The sequence below is a fragment of the Leptopilina heterotoma genome, unplaced genomic scaffold (assembly GCF_015476425.1).
Source record: "Leptopilina heterotoma isolate Lh14 unplaced genomic scaffold, ASM1547642v1 Lhet_63, whole genome shotgun sequence".
Lineage (NCBI taxonomy): Eukaryota > Metazoa > Arthropoda > Insecta > Hymenoptera > Figitidae > Leptopilina > Leptopilina heterotoma.
Window position 1 is genome coordinate 2,475,975 of NW_025111149.1, and position 13,999 is coordinate 2,489,973.

The 13,999-nt window shown below is 33.2% G+C and overlaps 1 protein-coding gene across 1 annotated transcript; it reads right to left on the bottom strand.

The window, feature by feature from the left end:
- Positions 1 to 4,386: 4,386 nt before the first annotated feature.
- On the bottom strand, positions 4,387 to 13,830 carry LOC122509881. The gene is made up of 2 exons (XM_043624188.1): positions 13,674 to 13,830; positions 4,387 to 5,548 (listed from the first exon to the last, which is right to left on the bottom strand). Exon 2 carries the CDS (start codon positions 5,497 to 5,499, stop codon positions 4,564 to 4,566), a length of 936 nt encoding a protein of 311 aa, XP_043480123.1. The 5' UTR covers positions 5,500 to 5,548; positions 13,674 to 13,830; the 3' UTR covers positions 4,387 to 4,563.
- Between the last annotated feature and the right edge of the window lie 169 nt (positions 13,831 to 13,999).

A 13,999-nucleotide genomic window follows, 5' to 3' on the forward strand; every position in this document is an offset into this window, starting at 1 on the left:
GCAAGGACCTGCACAGCACTCGTAGATACCGTCTTATATGCAGAGATGATACGCGTTGTTATCGATCTCTGCGCCGACAGTATCTTTTCACAGATGGTCACACATCTTTTGCACCTCAGGGATGGGGCCCACGCTAGTGCTGCATAGAGCATTTTAGCGTGGGCGACACTCGCCACCAGTCTTTTTTTTTGTTCACGGGGTCCGCCTACATTTGGCATTAACCGTGAAAGATTAGCCGCACATTCGATCGCCTTATTTGACGCCGTAGCCATGTGGTGGTGGAAGTTTAACCTTCCATCCAACTCCACACCAAGGTATTTAATTTGTTTACTCCACTTGACCTCGAATCCGTCTATCACGATTCGTGGGAGCTCATAACCACGTCTGTCTGTGACCAGCAGTGCCTCGGTCTTTTCCAGGGCCATTTCAAGACCTCTGGTATCCAGCCAGCTTTTTGCTAGTCGCAGACATTCGTTCACCAATGTCCCAAGAGCCTCCTCACTTTCGGCAGTGCACACGAACAACGCGTCGTCCGCAAAGCCGACGATCACCGCACCTTCGGGCAGATCCATTCGCAGAAAATCATCATAAAGGCCTAAGCACAATTACTTCGCGAATGTCGTTTGCGAACGCAATATATGGGTTAGAAGAGGACAGAGATATATTTGTATTCTTTTCCAACTCACGCTTTAGGGTGGAGTCCCATGACAGCGTTTTGCGTTGCGTCGTAATGGGAGAGAAAAAGACGCAAATATACGTTTGCTGCATTCTCTCTCATTACAACGCAACGCAAAACGCTGCCATGGGACTGCGGCCTTACATTCGCGAACGACGTTCGCGAAGCAATTGTGCGTTGGCCTTAAAATACATAATATATTCCATACAAATGGACCCACCCTCGAGCCTTGAGGAGCCCCACGCTGCATCTCTTCCCTGAGAGTGCAGGTGTCTCCCTCATATATAACCCACCTGTCGCTAAGATAATTATATTATTATTATTATTATTATTATTATTATTATTATTATTATTATTATTATTATTATTATTTTAAATAATAATTAATGTAAAATTAACAGAAATAATTTTAGAGAAACTTCAAAAAAACTTCCCTAAATTTTTCAGGAAATTTCCAGTTCTTTTTTCCAGGAAAATTACAATAATAATTTCCTGGAAGATAACAGCGGAAACTTTAAATCTTGAGGCATATCAAGTTTCCTGGAAGTTTCCAGGAACTAAACACGATAAATTTCCGAACTTAACATGGGAAATTTTCTGGAAACTTCCCGGAAAAATATGTGCTATGTGGGTGGCTATTACGCCACGCCCAAAGCCTGGGCCGACCAATCGCATTGCAGAAAACTTTCACCGAAATCGCATAGGTCTCTTGCAATCGTAGTATGAAGAACTTTCATGCTAAAAAGCCCAGATATTTCTCTCCGTGTGCTGCTCTTGAATATTCGGGAATCACATCCGAACATATGCACCAGGAAGCACTTCCCCTATAGACTTCTACTAGTGACAGTGTTAAAAGACCAGCAGATTTCCAGTGAACATTTTCTCGATAACTATGAAAATAATAAAATACGAACGTCAGAAAATGTTCTAATTTCGAGTTTTATTTTTATTGTTGATCTAACGAGCTGGCAGGTTGTATTTCATTAAATATCATTTAATTCAATAATTTAATTTATAAGGTATAATTTTTATTTGGATAATTAATAGTTTATTTTTATTTTAGGAAAGAAAAGATTCTCATTTTGACGATTTATTTATAAAAATTATTTTTCAAAACAAGAGAAAATCAAGAAAATTTTGTGCGTGGCAAAAATGCCGCGTCACAATAATTAATCATAAGTATTAAAATTTATAGGATTTAATATTATATTATTAACTTCTAATAAGCTTTAAACAAATTTTCCAGCAAGAAGCAATTAAAAGATTATCTTTTTTACTTTATAAATAAAAAATGTCTGACTGGTGTCCGACTATAGAAAAAAGTGTCCGACTACTGAAGCTTTCGTGAATTTTCATTAAAGTGCTTATATTTTATTAAATACTCAAGTATGTGTAACAAATTTATATGATCTTTTATCCTGAAAAGCTTCTTTAATTGAAAATATGCTTGGAAAAACAATATTTATTTGTTATTTTAAGAAAAAAAAAGCAAAATATAAAATCGTATCCTTTAGTGTCCGACTACTAGTGCATTTACCCTATATTTTATCCCCTTTGAATTCTCGCTTCCCAGGTGCGAATTTAGGTTGGCCGCCAGAGTTTGAAGGTTGGCCCAAGGTTGGCCTAACTTTGGCAAGCAAAGTTTTGGTTGCCAGAGTTTGCCCAACTTTGGCAAGTACTTGTGCCCACAGTTGGCCCGACTTTGCAAGCCAACCATTAAATGCAGAGTTTAACCAACCGTCGGGCCAACTTTGGCGACAAAGGTTGGCACAACTTATCCAAACGTAGTTTAAAAGACTTTCAGTTTCGGTTAGCCGAACTCTGGGCAACGGTTGGCCCAACGGTTGGCAAAACTCTAGAAACGCAGTTTCATTGACTTAAACTTTCTTGGTCGGCCGAACTTTGGGCCACGGTTGGCCCGACGGTGGGCAAAACTTTGTGAAACGCAGTTTAATTGACTTGATTTTTCTTGGTTGGCCGAACTCTGGGCCACGGTTGGCCCAACGGTTGGCAAAACTCTGTGAAACGCAGTTTAATTGACTTGATTTTTCTTGGTTGGCCGAACTCTGGGCAACGGTTGGCCCAACGGTTGGCAAAACTTTGTCAAATGCGGTTTAAATGACTTAAACTTTCTTGGTTGGCCGAACTCTGGGCCACGGTTGGCCCGACTGTTGCAGCTTAAGTATACATTTTGCGTTATGCACTCCCATGTGAGCGTAGCGTAGTGGTCAGTGTATAAGTCTTCGGTGCGTTAGGTTAGGGGCTCGATCCCAGCGAGCGTTAGATACCCGAGTCGAAATTTAAGCCCTACTTTCACCCTGAATTTTCAGGGTCTATTGAGTGTTAGGAGTAGTAAAGTAGGGTCTAATTCTAATACGATTAGACCCTACTTTGACTCCCAAAACAGGCGGAAATTTGCCAATCTTCCATTTGGAGAAGCAAAGGAGGGTCTACTTCTAAGAAACCTATACCGTACTTTTAAACCTCGTAGACCCTACTTTCATACTCCTAGACCCTACATTCTAAAAGAAAATTTTGAATTATTTTTTAATGCATTACTTGAAACACTGCAAATGCAAAAAGTACTCCAAATTCATAAATACTGATGTGTTTTATAGCGTCTATATACACTTCGTGTATATAGACGCTATAAAACACATAAAATTCCACTTTTACTCATCCCTAGTGCTTCAATTGAATCTGAGCAAATCTTCAAATTTTTCTTTTTCTAATTGTAGGGTCTAGGAGTATGAAAGTAGGGTCTACGAGGTTTTAAAGTACGGTATAGGTTTCTTAGAAGTAGACCCTCCTTTGCTTCTCCAAATGGAAGATTGGCAAATTTCAGCCTATTTTGGGAGTCAAAGGAGGGTCTAGTTTTTAAAAATTGTATTGAAATCAGACCCTACTTTACGACTGCTAAACCTGAATAAGCCCTACATTTTCAGAGGCTAAGTAGGGTCTAAATTTCGACTCGGGTATTTTCGAAAATGTATAGTATGAGATTGTGTTTAATAATAATAGGTAAAGGTTATATCTGATGTTCCCGCTAATAATAACCTGTTAATTGTTTAAATAATTTAGTTTTTTAATAATTTTTTACCTTTGGCTGTTGAAGTTGGCCAAACTTTGAAAATTGTGGTTGGCCCAACTTACGCATTTAAAGTTGTGCCAACTTTGGCGTCAGTCTTTGGACCAACCATTGAAATGTATAGTTGGCACAACATATGCATTGTAAGTTGGGCCAACTTCCTTATGAGTTGTCGGGCCAACCATCGTCGCCATTAGACGGTCGCCGTTATCATCTGTATGGTTGGCCCAACCTCTGGCACGAGAAGTTGGACCGACTTTGTAAAAGTTGGCCCAACTATGGGCCGACCAAAAAATCGCACCTGGGTTGGTTCATTTAAATCGGATCATTCATTTGAAAATAATAAAATTTTGATTAAAAAGTTTCAAAAAATTCATTTTGCAATAACTTTTATAAAAAAATTTTTTTCTGTTCTTTGGTAGACTCCTTCCTAAAGCCAAATAGAAATGTTTTCTCAACATTTCGATTTAAAAAAAATACTTTTTATTTTTCGTGAAAATTTCACGAATTCTGGCCCAACGTGTAGGGTTATTTTTAAAAAATGGTCGTTAAACACAATTTCTGGAAATTTTTAAGGTATAGAGGAATATAAATTGGAAAGAAAAACTGAAAAATCCAAAAGTATTTTTTGAAATTCTGGAATTTATTTTTTAATTTTCACGTAGAAACGTTACCGACACCATATTTTCAAGTTTACAATTATTTGAATTAACCCATAATAACAGTAGTTTAGTTATAGAAGAAATACTGCCTGTATAAATAACTCCAGAAATCTTTATCAGACACTATTTTCTGTTGGTTATTCTTTGTGCATCAAATCATTAAAGTGTTGCAGGCAAGGTAGATATCGTTCTGTAATTGATATACCCATATTCTGGTGAGATGCCTTGTCTTTGCCCTGAGCGTTATTAATAGCTGGAATAATATTATCATCGATATCTGCAGCAAGGTTTCCAATATCTTTTGGTAGCCTGAAGATGCCTACACTTTTTTTATTATCTGTTATATGCTGTATAAAGTCTTTTAAAACTTGGGACTCAACCAGATTACTTTCTAATATCGAGTTTAATTTGGCACTTACATATTCATGATCAACTGTAGCTTCATTGTGTTGATAAGGTGCTTTTGAGATAATTAGTGATATACTAGGGAAAAAGTCTTTAAACATGCCATTAAATAATTGATCAAGATCATTTAGAAGCAAAATAATCTCATAAATATCATCAGAAAAAATGGAATTAAAATTGACATCTAAAATGAGTTTCAGAGATTCGACTCTTCTTATCAGATGATACAGATAAAGGGCATTGCTGAATTCACGCACTGGATCACTGCTGTCCAAAATTGAAGGAGTATCCCAGAGGTCCACATTTTGAAGTTCTGGCCTTCTTGATGACCATTTTGTAGGAATTTTAGACCCTAATTCTACGCTAGTACTAATTTCTGGTCCAGTTGTATTTTCGTTAGTTTTTCTTATTGTTATGTCTTCAAATTTATCACGTCTAAAAGCTGTTAATTCATTGCCCATCAAGTAATTAATTAGTGTACTTTTTCCACTTCTTCTGGTGCCTATGACAATTGCCGCATTTGCACTTTGATTTTTAGTTGCTTCTTCCATACTTTTATCCGCATCCTTGAAAATTTGCTTTACTTCATTTAACTCATCAGAATTAAGCACACAGTCCTGACTTCTGACAATGGAAACTAGAAAGCAGATTATTGCTATTCTTATCATGATTGACAAACAAGGTAGTGCAACGTTTTTCAGTTGATATTTTAAAGTCCTGAAAAGTAGAAAAATTTATATGACTAGACGAATTGAAATTTATATTGTAAGTCCCTTGGGCGTTAGTCTATCTTAAAATATAAGTTTAAAAAATATTAATTTAAGCAAAGGTTATGATTGTAAAATGAAGAAAATTGAAAATTCTCCTTTTTTGTCAAATCGTTGCTAAATATCTGCATCTAAGTTTTGTAATCGATAAATAATATTTCAACAGTAGATTTTAATAATATTTGACTTTATAGCTGACAAGTAAACTATGAAGAAGTTAAAAATTTAACGTAAAAGTAAACCTTCAGTACTCAAAAGTAGTAATTTTTAAATAATTGCATGTTCATGATTCCTGATTGTAATTTTATGGACAGAACGAAAATATTAAAAAAGTTTATTACTGAAGGACTGCTAAAAATTTGTTGCAAAGTTGTTTGCAAACATGCTGCAAATTTACAAAAGTATTTCTTAAATTAAAAAGAAATTTTATTTTTATTTTTTTAATTTGAAAGTCTTTTTTTTCATTAATTATGCCTTGCTTTTTATATTTTGAAACTTAACATTAATGAGAATTTTTTTATAAAATTTTTCGAAATAATTGAATTATTTTCAAATTTTAATAAAATAATTCACAAGAACTCAATTGTGTTCTAATTTTAATAAAATTTTTCACAAGAATTTAATTATTTGCATAAATAATAAAATTCATCGCGGAATTTAATTTATTTTTAATACAATATTTTAACCCAATTCCACGAAAACTGTAGTTCTTCTTAAAAATTTGATTAAATTTCGTCAAAAGAATTCTATATTATTTAAAAATTTGTCAATAAAATTCTTTATTAGAATTGAATTTAAGAAACATTCAATTATTCAATAAATTATTTATTTTTGATTAAAAAATGAATTTCAGTTAAAATTTTAGATAATAATTGAATATTAAAAGAATTGTTAGAAATAATTGAATTTTTGAAAATAAGGTTACAAAGTAAAATCTTTGAAAATCTGAATTTTTTATACTTTAAACTAACAATTCTGTATAGAATTAATTTTTTTTTGGAAAAGTTTAATTGAATTTTTCTTTTAATTTACTTGAAGTTTTCCTTTCCTAATATATATTTAATTATTGAAGAATTTCCGAATAATCGAGATTTCGTAAAACTTGAATTCTAAACATTTGTTTACAATTTGAAAATTCTCAAAGAACTTTTTCAAAAATTATTAAAAATAATTGATTTAAAGAAGAATTGTAGTTAAAAATTGTAGAAAATAATAATTTAATTGAAATGATGAAAATAATTTTGAAGAAATTACAGTAACAATATTCGTAATATAAAATAATGATTTTATTCTGCCGTCCAGAGGAAAAAGATACATAAGCGACATTTTTGAAAAAATTGAGTTTTTGGTATCATTGGATTCATAAAAAAAGCTGCATTTAACTGTGTAAAAAAGAATTAAAAAATTTAATTATTTATTGCAAAAAAAGATTGTTTAAAAATGACAAAAATGGAAAAAGTGACGAAATACAGAGTTAAAAGATACATAAAGCTCTTTGTGGGTTCATATTTCGGTAAACGACGCTGCATACGTCACCAACTTACAGGACAAAATGATACACAAAGTCGCTTATGTATCTTCTTACTCGGTAAAGGAGCCTGAGAGTGAGCTGACTTTACAGACTAAAAGAAGCGACTGTTTCTCGACTGTCTTTATGTATCTTTTTCCTCTGTAAAATGGTCTGACAGTGAGTCGAGTTTACAGAAGAAGAAAAGCGATAATTTTACTACACAGGCTTGGTTCTTTTATATTAAGTCGCTTATGTATCTTTTTCCTCTGGACGGCACCGCTCAGCTCGAGTAAGTTTACCGAGAAATAAACATAAGCGACTTTGTGCTTTTATTCGTCTGTATTTATCACTACTAGAAACCCGTATGTCCATTTTACAATAGAAATTGTTTAACAAATTAATTTTTTTTTTACATAATGAGAAGCAGAATATTTTTTTTATTAAATATTGATCAAAAATTTTTTTTAAAAAAGTTAATTTAAATTATAGTTTTGAAGGCAAAAAGTTTTCTTTGATTTTCTCGGATTGATGGTAATGTCTCTTATGTATCTTTTTCTTTATTGGACGGCAGTATTAAACGGTCATCTTTAATCTTAATTCCTATGGAAAAATAATAATGATTAAATATTTATTTAAAAAGTGAAGTTAGTGATTTTTTCCAATAATTTTAAAATTAAAAAAATTTGTAAATAAATGTAATAGAACATTTTTTTGAGTATCTCATCATTTTTAGAGTGAATTAGAATATTCTTTAGGGTCAGAGGAAAAGTTAAAAATTTGTCTGGGAAAGGCAGGCACCCAATGGGAAATTTACAACTGGCGTAGTACTGCGCCAGCACTGGCAGCACTGGCGGCAAGGCTGAGAGCCAGCACTGGCATGGCACTGGGATGATAACGCCGTCTGGCGCTGCCGAAGTACTGTCTGTCAGTGCTGCCAGACAGCGCTGGCGCAGCACTGGACCAGTGCTGGCTGAGAATATTGCCGCAATAAATGCCGTATTGTTATTAATTAGTCGTAAATTCATAATTATAAATAATTTAACAACAAAATGGTAAATAATATTAATAAATAGTTATTATTCATAAAATATTTCTCTTCTTAAAGAAATTGTATTAAAGATGGAGACTAACAATGGATATAGTAAATGAAGTAGAAAAAAATTGTTTATAACATTTAAAAATTAAATAATAAACAATTACAGTAAGTGTGCATTAGATTTTCATATTTTAGTACCTAACGATTGGAATCTAGAAATATCGCAAACCTATGAAAATAAACAAAATTGCTGACGAGGGGAATCGAACCGACGACCTACGGACTAACAGACTAACGCTCTAACCACTATGCTAACGACACATGTGTACAGTAAAGTATTAATATCTCAGTATCATTCAGACACAGACATACAATTATTGAGTCAAAGATGAGAAAAAAATAGGGATACGTTAGAAATAATAAATTGAAATAAAATAAATTGAACTAAATTTTTAATAATTAAATTACTTTACTTATTGCATTTAACATTTTACGTAATTCTTAAATTACGTGGTAATTTTTTAATAACTTTTTATTCATAGTAAGAAGTATAATAGTATTTTAATAGGAACCAAATTATTATTGAGATTAAAGTTTAAATTTTGTTTATAATTTTAATTTGTTTAAATAATTTATTATTTACAATAATATTAGACAATTGTGTTAAATTGTTATTATTAAATTTAATAAGAATAAAAAATGAACAACCAAAAAGTAAAATATTAATTTTTTGAATAAATTTATATTTATAAACATTCATAAACTTTTTTTATAATTTTTTTCAAGTTTATGTCAAAAAAGCAATGTTGGCAAAGAGCGTTGTGAACAATTTTTCTATACTCAGCCAGCACTTGCCGCCGTGGCTTGTCCTAGCTTTGGCGAAACAAAAATTCTGTACTGCGCCAGCACTAATTGTCGAGGCTCGGCTAGACTACGCCGAACAATCGTCTGAGTACTAAGCCAGTGGTGAACATCGGCACTACACTGGCATTTCCCATTGGGCAAAAGGAAAATTAAATTTTTGTGGCAACCCTGATTTTGGAAACAAATTCGAGGGGACTGGGAATTGAACCCGGGTTTGACGAACACAAACCAAAGCCCCTAACCAACAAGATAAACAATCACGAAAAAAACTATCTTGCCGTTTTTCTGATCATAAAATCAGTTTCAGTTTAAGAATAACATTTTTTTTAATTATTGTAATTATACATTAAATTAACAATTAGTAGCGCGATTTACACGGAGAGAAATTTATAGTAGTGGGTAACATAATTGTGGTTAGGGTGACCATCTTTAATGCTACGTATACAGACAGCTATCTAGATAGTCACCGTTACCATCAATATCATCAGGAGTAACATCTTGGTAGTAAGGGGTAGCATAACTATATTTTTTTTAGCATCTGTGATGGTTGGCTGTAGCATAATGATAGTATCGTGTAACATCATCTTTTTAACATCAAAATCTGACTATCCATTTCTCTCAGTGTAGCGCTTGATTAACATCTAGTTTAAAAATAAATTTCAAAAAGACTGAAACTTATGCAAAATTGACACGGAAAGAAGGAGCCTTGTTTACTTTATGCTTTATAGCCAATAATAATTTACAATCTGTAAATATTACACGGAGAAAAATTTTCTGTTAATGATTTTAGTCCGGAAAAAACTGGTTGACACGATATCTCTGCTTCAAAATGTCGGAAACAAAAAATCCAAAGAATTTCTTAAAATATATGCCAGTGGCTATGGCATGAACCACAACCAACATTCTACATCCATTTTTAACCCCATTTTTTAACCGTTTTAGGGGTGAAAAAAGGGGTAAAAAAATTCAAACCGCCGCCATTTTCTAATTTTTTTTAAATTCATTTTTTGTGGTTCATGACATAGCCACTGGCATATATTTTAAGAAATTCTTTGGATTTTTTGTTTCCGACATTTTGAAGCAGAGATATCGTGTCAACCAGTTTTTTCCGGACAATCACTTCAGCCGCCATTTTGTCACCATGAAGGGCAGAATAAATAAAAAAATATTTTATTATTAATCCTCAATATATGTGTTAATATGTGTGAAAAGAGCCGAGTGTTTCGATATATTTTACTATGCAAAAATAAATGTTAAAAAAACACGCAAAAGTGGTGTACGGTCTTCTACTCCTCTTAACCTAGACAATTTTACTAAACCCTAAGTACATAAATCTAACTTAAATACTAAAACGCATAACATAATATAACATAATAACATAATATAACATAACATAATAACTGCTATGAAAATTCACTGCTTGCGAGAAAGACTAATACACTTTAAATGTAAAAAAAAATCACTTCGTTCTCAATAATTAATACAATTGAAGGGCTACATAAAATAAGGGGACAAACGCGAGGCTTGGAAGGGATAGTACCAGTCGGGTAGCAGTGACAAGCCTTGAGCCGCTCGCTGCTGCCTGACTGATATTATCCCTTTCAACCACGCGTTCGTCCCCTTATTTTATGTAGCCCTTCAATCGAGGGCGTGGAACGGATAACTGCCTGTAGCGCATGGCCGAAAGGGACTATCCCAGTAAAAAAAAACTAATTCAAACGGATTGAAATGAATTAAGATTTTTGGTAGAAAGCGGGATTCATTCAAGCTTTTTGTATATTCGATTGAATTCGATTGAATTTGCCTGAATTTGTGCAAACGAATTCGCATTCGAAAGAAATGACCAAGGCATGCATTGAATTCGTGCTGGCGAATTAAAAAAAATTAAAGGCCCCAAAACTTGTCCATTGAATTAGTAAGAATAGAAGGTTTGGAATTTCAATACAGTTTGACGAATTCAGGAAAATTGCAACATAGCTCCAATTTGTATTTGTCACAAAGCGGGATTCACTGAAGCTCTTTGTGAATTCTTTTTAATTTATTTCAAGTAGTTGTTGTTTACTGGGATACCAGTCAGACAATATAGTGAGCGCCTCTAGGCCTCTCATAGATGTCTGACTGTTATAGTCCCTTTCGGCCATGCGCTACAGGCAGTTATCCGTTCCACGCCCTCAATTATTGTTCATTGTTATAATATATATATATATATATATATATATATATATATATATCTGTACCTCTCTCACACTCATGGCCTAGTTACAAAACGCAACGCAAAACGCTATCATGGGACTCCAGCCTTATTCGTACGGAATAGGTATGTTTTCGTTGCCTGCACTAAGTGTAACTTTTACACCACCTCAAGAGTAGGTGCAGAAAGTGTAGCGAAATGTATGATAAAATTACGTCACATCCGGCAAAGAGAACATCATAGTGCAGGTTAGGTGTTAAAGTGTAAGAAGTGCAGGCAACGAAAACATACCTAGTGCAAATAAGACTACCCCAGAGTACAAAAAAGAAAAAGAAATATTTTAAAGGAAGAGTGCAATAAAATTATTAAAAAGGACAAGAGTTGAGCCAATGTAACGACTGCGATGAACCAAGTGAGAAGGACAAAATGAGTCGACGTTTTTATCGAGAATAGTAGCACACAGACTACTGCAAAAACGCTAAGTTAAGTTAAGCTAAATTTGAAGGAGAGTCCAGAATAGAGTCGAAGTCGGTATGAACGCGCTCGTCCATATGGAATACATAGGACGAGCGCGTTGTATCAGCGCGTTCATACCGACTTCGACTCTATTCTGGACTCTCTGGACTATACTGGCTTTATGCCCTGCAAAGACCTAAGATTCGCTAGAAATCTAAAAATCTCTATGATTTCGCTATCATTGTCAAAACATTTCCTCAACATAACCTAACTTTTTTTTATCGACTGTCAGAATAATTAATATTTGGAGCCTATGATTTGGAGATGGTTATTTGAGAACGGGGGCTTCGCCCCCCGAAGTACCCTTCTCCTTGTAGGCCACACCAAAGGTTTTTCAACATTAATACTGAAATGAATTGTTTACCTTTAAATTGTCAATGAAAATTAATCTTTTGTGTCGGGGGGAGACCCACCGAACCCCCCCGCGCGACAAAACGTTTTTGTACGTTTGAATGTATATCGGTAAACTAGTTTTGTGACAAATCTGGGTGTCTCGTTTTTAACGCCTTTTTTTATGACTTTATTAAAAAAATTATCCTTCGTAACTTGCGTGAACTACTTTTTGAATCTCGCGCAAGTTTTTAAAACGAGTTTCAAAAACATTGCGCTCGTTTCAAAAACGCCATCAGTTCACACTTGTTACGAAATGTATTATATTTTAGTTGAAAATTTTCTTTTTTAACTTTACAACAGTCATTTGTAATCAGAAATATAGCAATAGTAGTCTTTACGAAGAACTATAGTAAAATAAGAAGGCAAGGCAGCCGCGGTCACCTTATTTTACAATAGTCCTGTTGTAAAGGCTACTACAGTCTGTATCACTGATTCCCTTAGACTGCTGCAAGTGTGAACATAATCCAAGATTTCCTTTTAACGTAGACTATTGTAATTATAACAAGTCTCTGCGTGAATGCCTACAGTACCCTTTCTGAACCTGTACATCTAAACTATTAATTCTACCAAAAAAAAAGCATGAAGGCATGGGCAAGATCGAATATCAAAAATATCGAAGAGAACTCGCAGCGCGCTTAGGAAAAAAGCATTGGAGAAAGGCATACTCATAAGCAAAGTGCATGTTGCAGATGGAGCTGCGGTTGTCCAATTGTTGGCGCTAACTTTTAAAATGTTGATAGCCTTTTTTGAAATTGATAAAAAATAAATATTTATTTTTATTCATTTTTTAATTAAAAGTAATTAAGAAAATTAAATAAACAAAAAACTTTTTTTAATATTATTAATAACAATGAACATACATTCTAATTCAGCATCAGATAATTAAAACTAGACAAATGGTATATATTTATCAATTTATGTTTATTAAAAAAGAAATTAGAATAAATAAATTGAAATCAATATTATTGAAAATAATAAATAATTATTAATAATAGTAACAAAGAATATAATTATAATAGGGCAGGAGTTTAAATCTTATATTTAAATGTAATGAAATTAAAGTTATTAGAATTAATTCAAAATTAGGTAGCAAACTAAATTTAGAAATGGCGTAGAACAGTTAAAGATTTTTTAATGCTTAGCGTTCGCCAGTTTCATATGCCTTACGCTTGTATGTTTGTGTAAGTGTAATTGTATATCAAATTCACAAAGAAAAAAGAAAAATTGTAATTAATTAAAAATTAGGCAGGGAACTGAATTGAGAAATGGCAGAGAACGGCAAAGGAGACGGCCGCTTGCGGCCGTCGACTGCGCTAGTGATTCCAAAAAATAAATTTCAACACGATTAATACAGTGTTTGGATTCATTAAAGTAACTATAGTAATCGCTCCTACTTAATTCTTAATACATTACACAGTTTTCGTAATCATTACAAAAAGTGGTCACATATCCGAGCTGTAATATAGACTATTGTAATCATTAATAAAGAAATTTTCTCCGTGTACTATTAAAATAATTCAAATAAATAAAATAATTTGTTTGTTAAAATTTTGTTTGCTTACTACCTTGGTGTGAAACTTTTCTCGTGTATTTGATATTCAGGAACAATTAGACGAAACTTAATTCCACGTAATAGAAGACTGAGCGAGTCGTATTTATACCTCTGAAATATCTAAATTTTGTGTTCTGTTAACCAATAGAAAAAATACAGTTGCATCTAGTTCAGTTTTGAGGGGAAAAAATTATTTATCAGTGAATATATGTACATGTTAGCCAATAGAAAAACTACAGGTGCATCTAGTTCAGTTTGGAAGGGGAAGATATTATTTATCAGTGAACAAATGCTCTATTATCAATAGAAAAGCTGCAGGTGCAAGTAATTCTGTTTGGA

Bases quoted from the DNA above. Each gene is read 5' to 3' on its own strand.
- LOC122509881 (XM_043624188.1), bottom strand. From the start codon at position 5,499: ATGATAAGAATAGCAATAATCTGCTTTCTAGTTTCCATTGTCAGAAGT.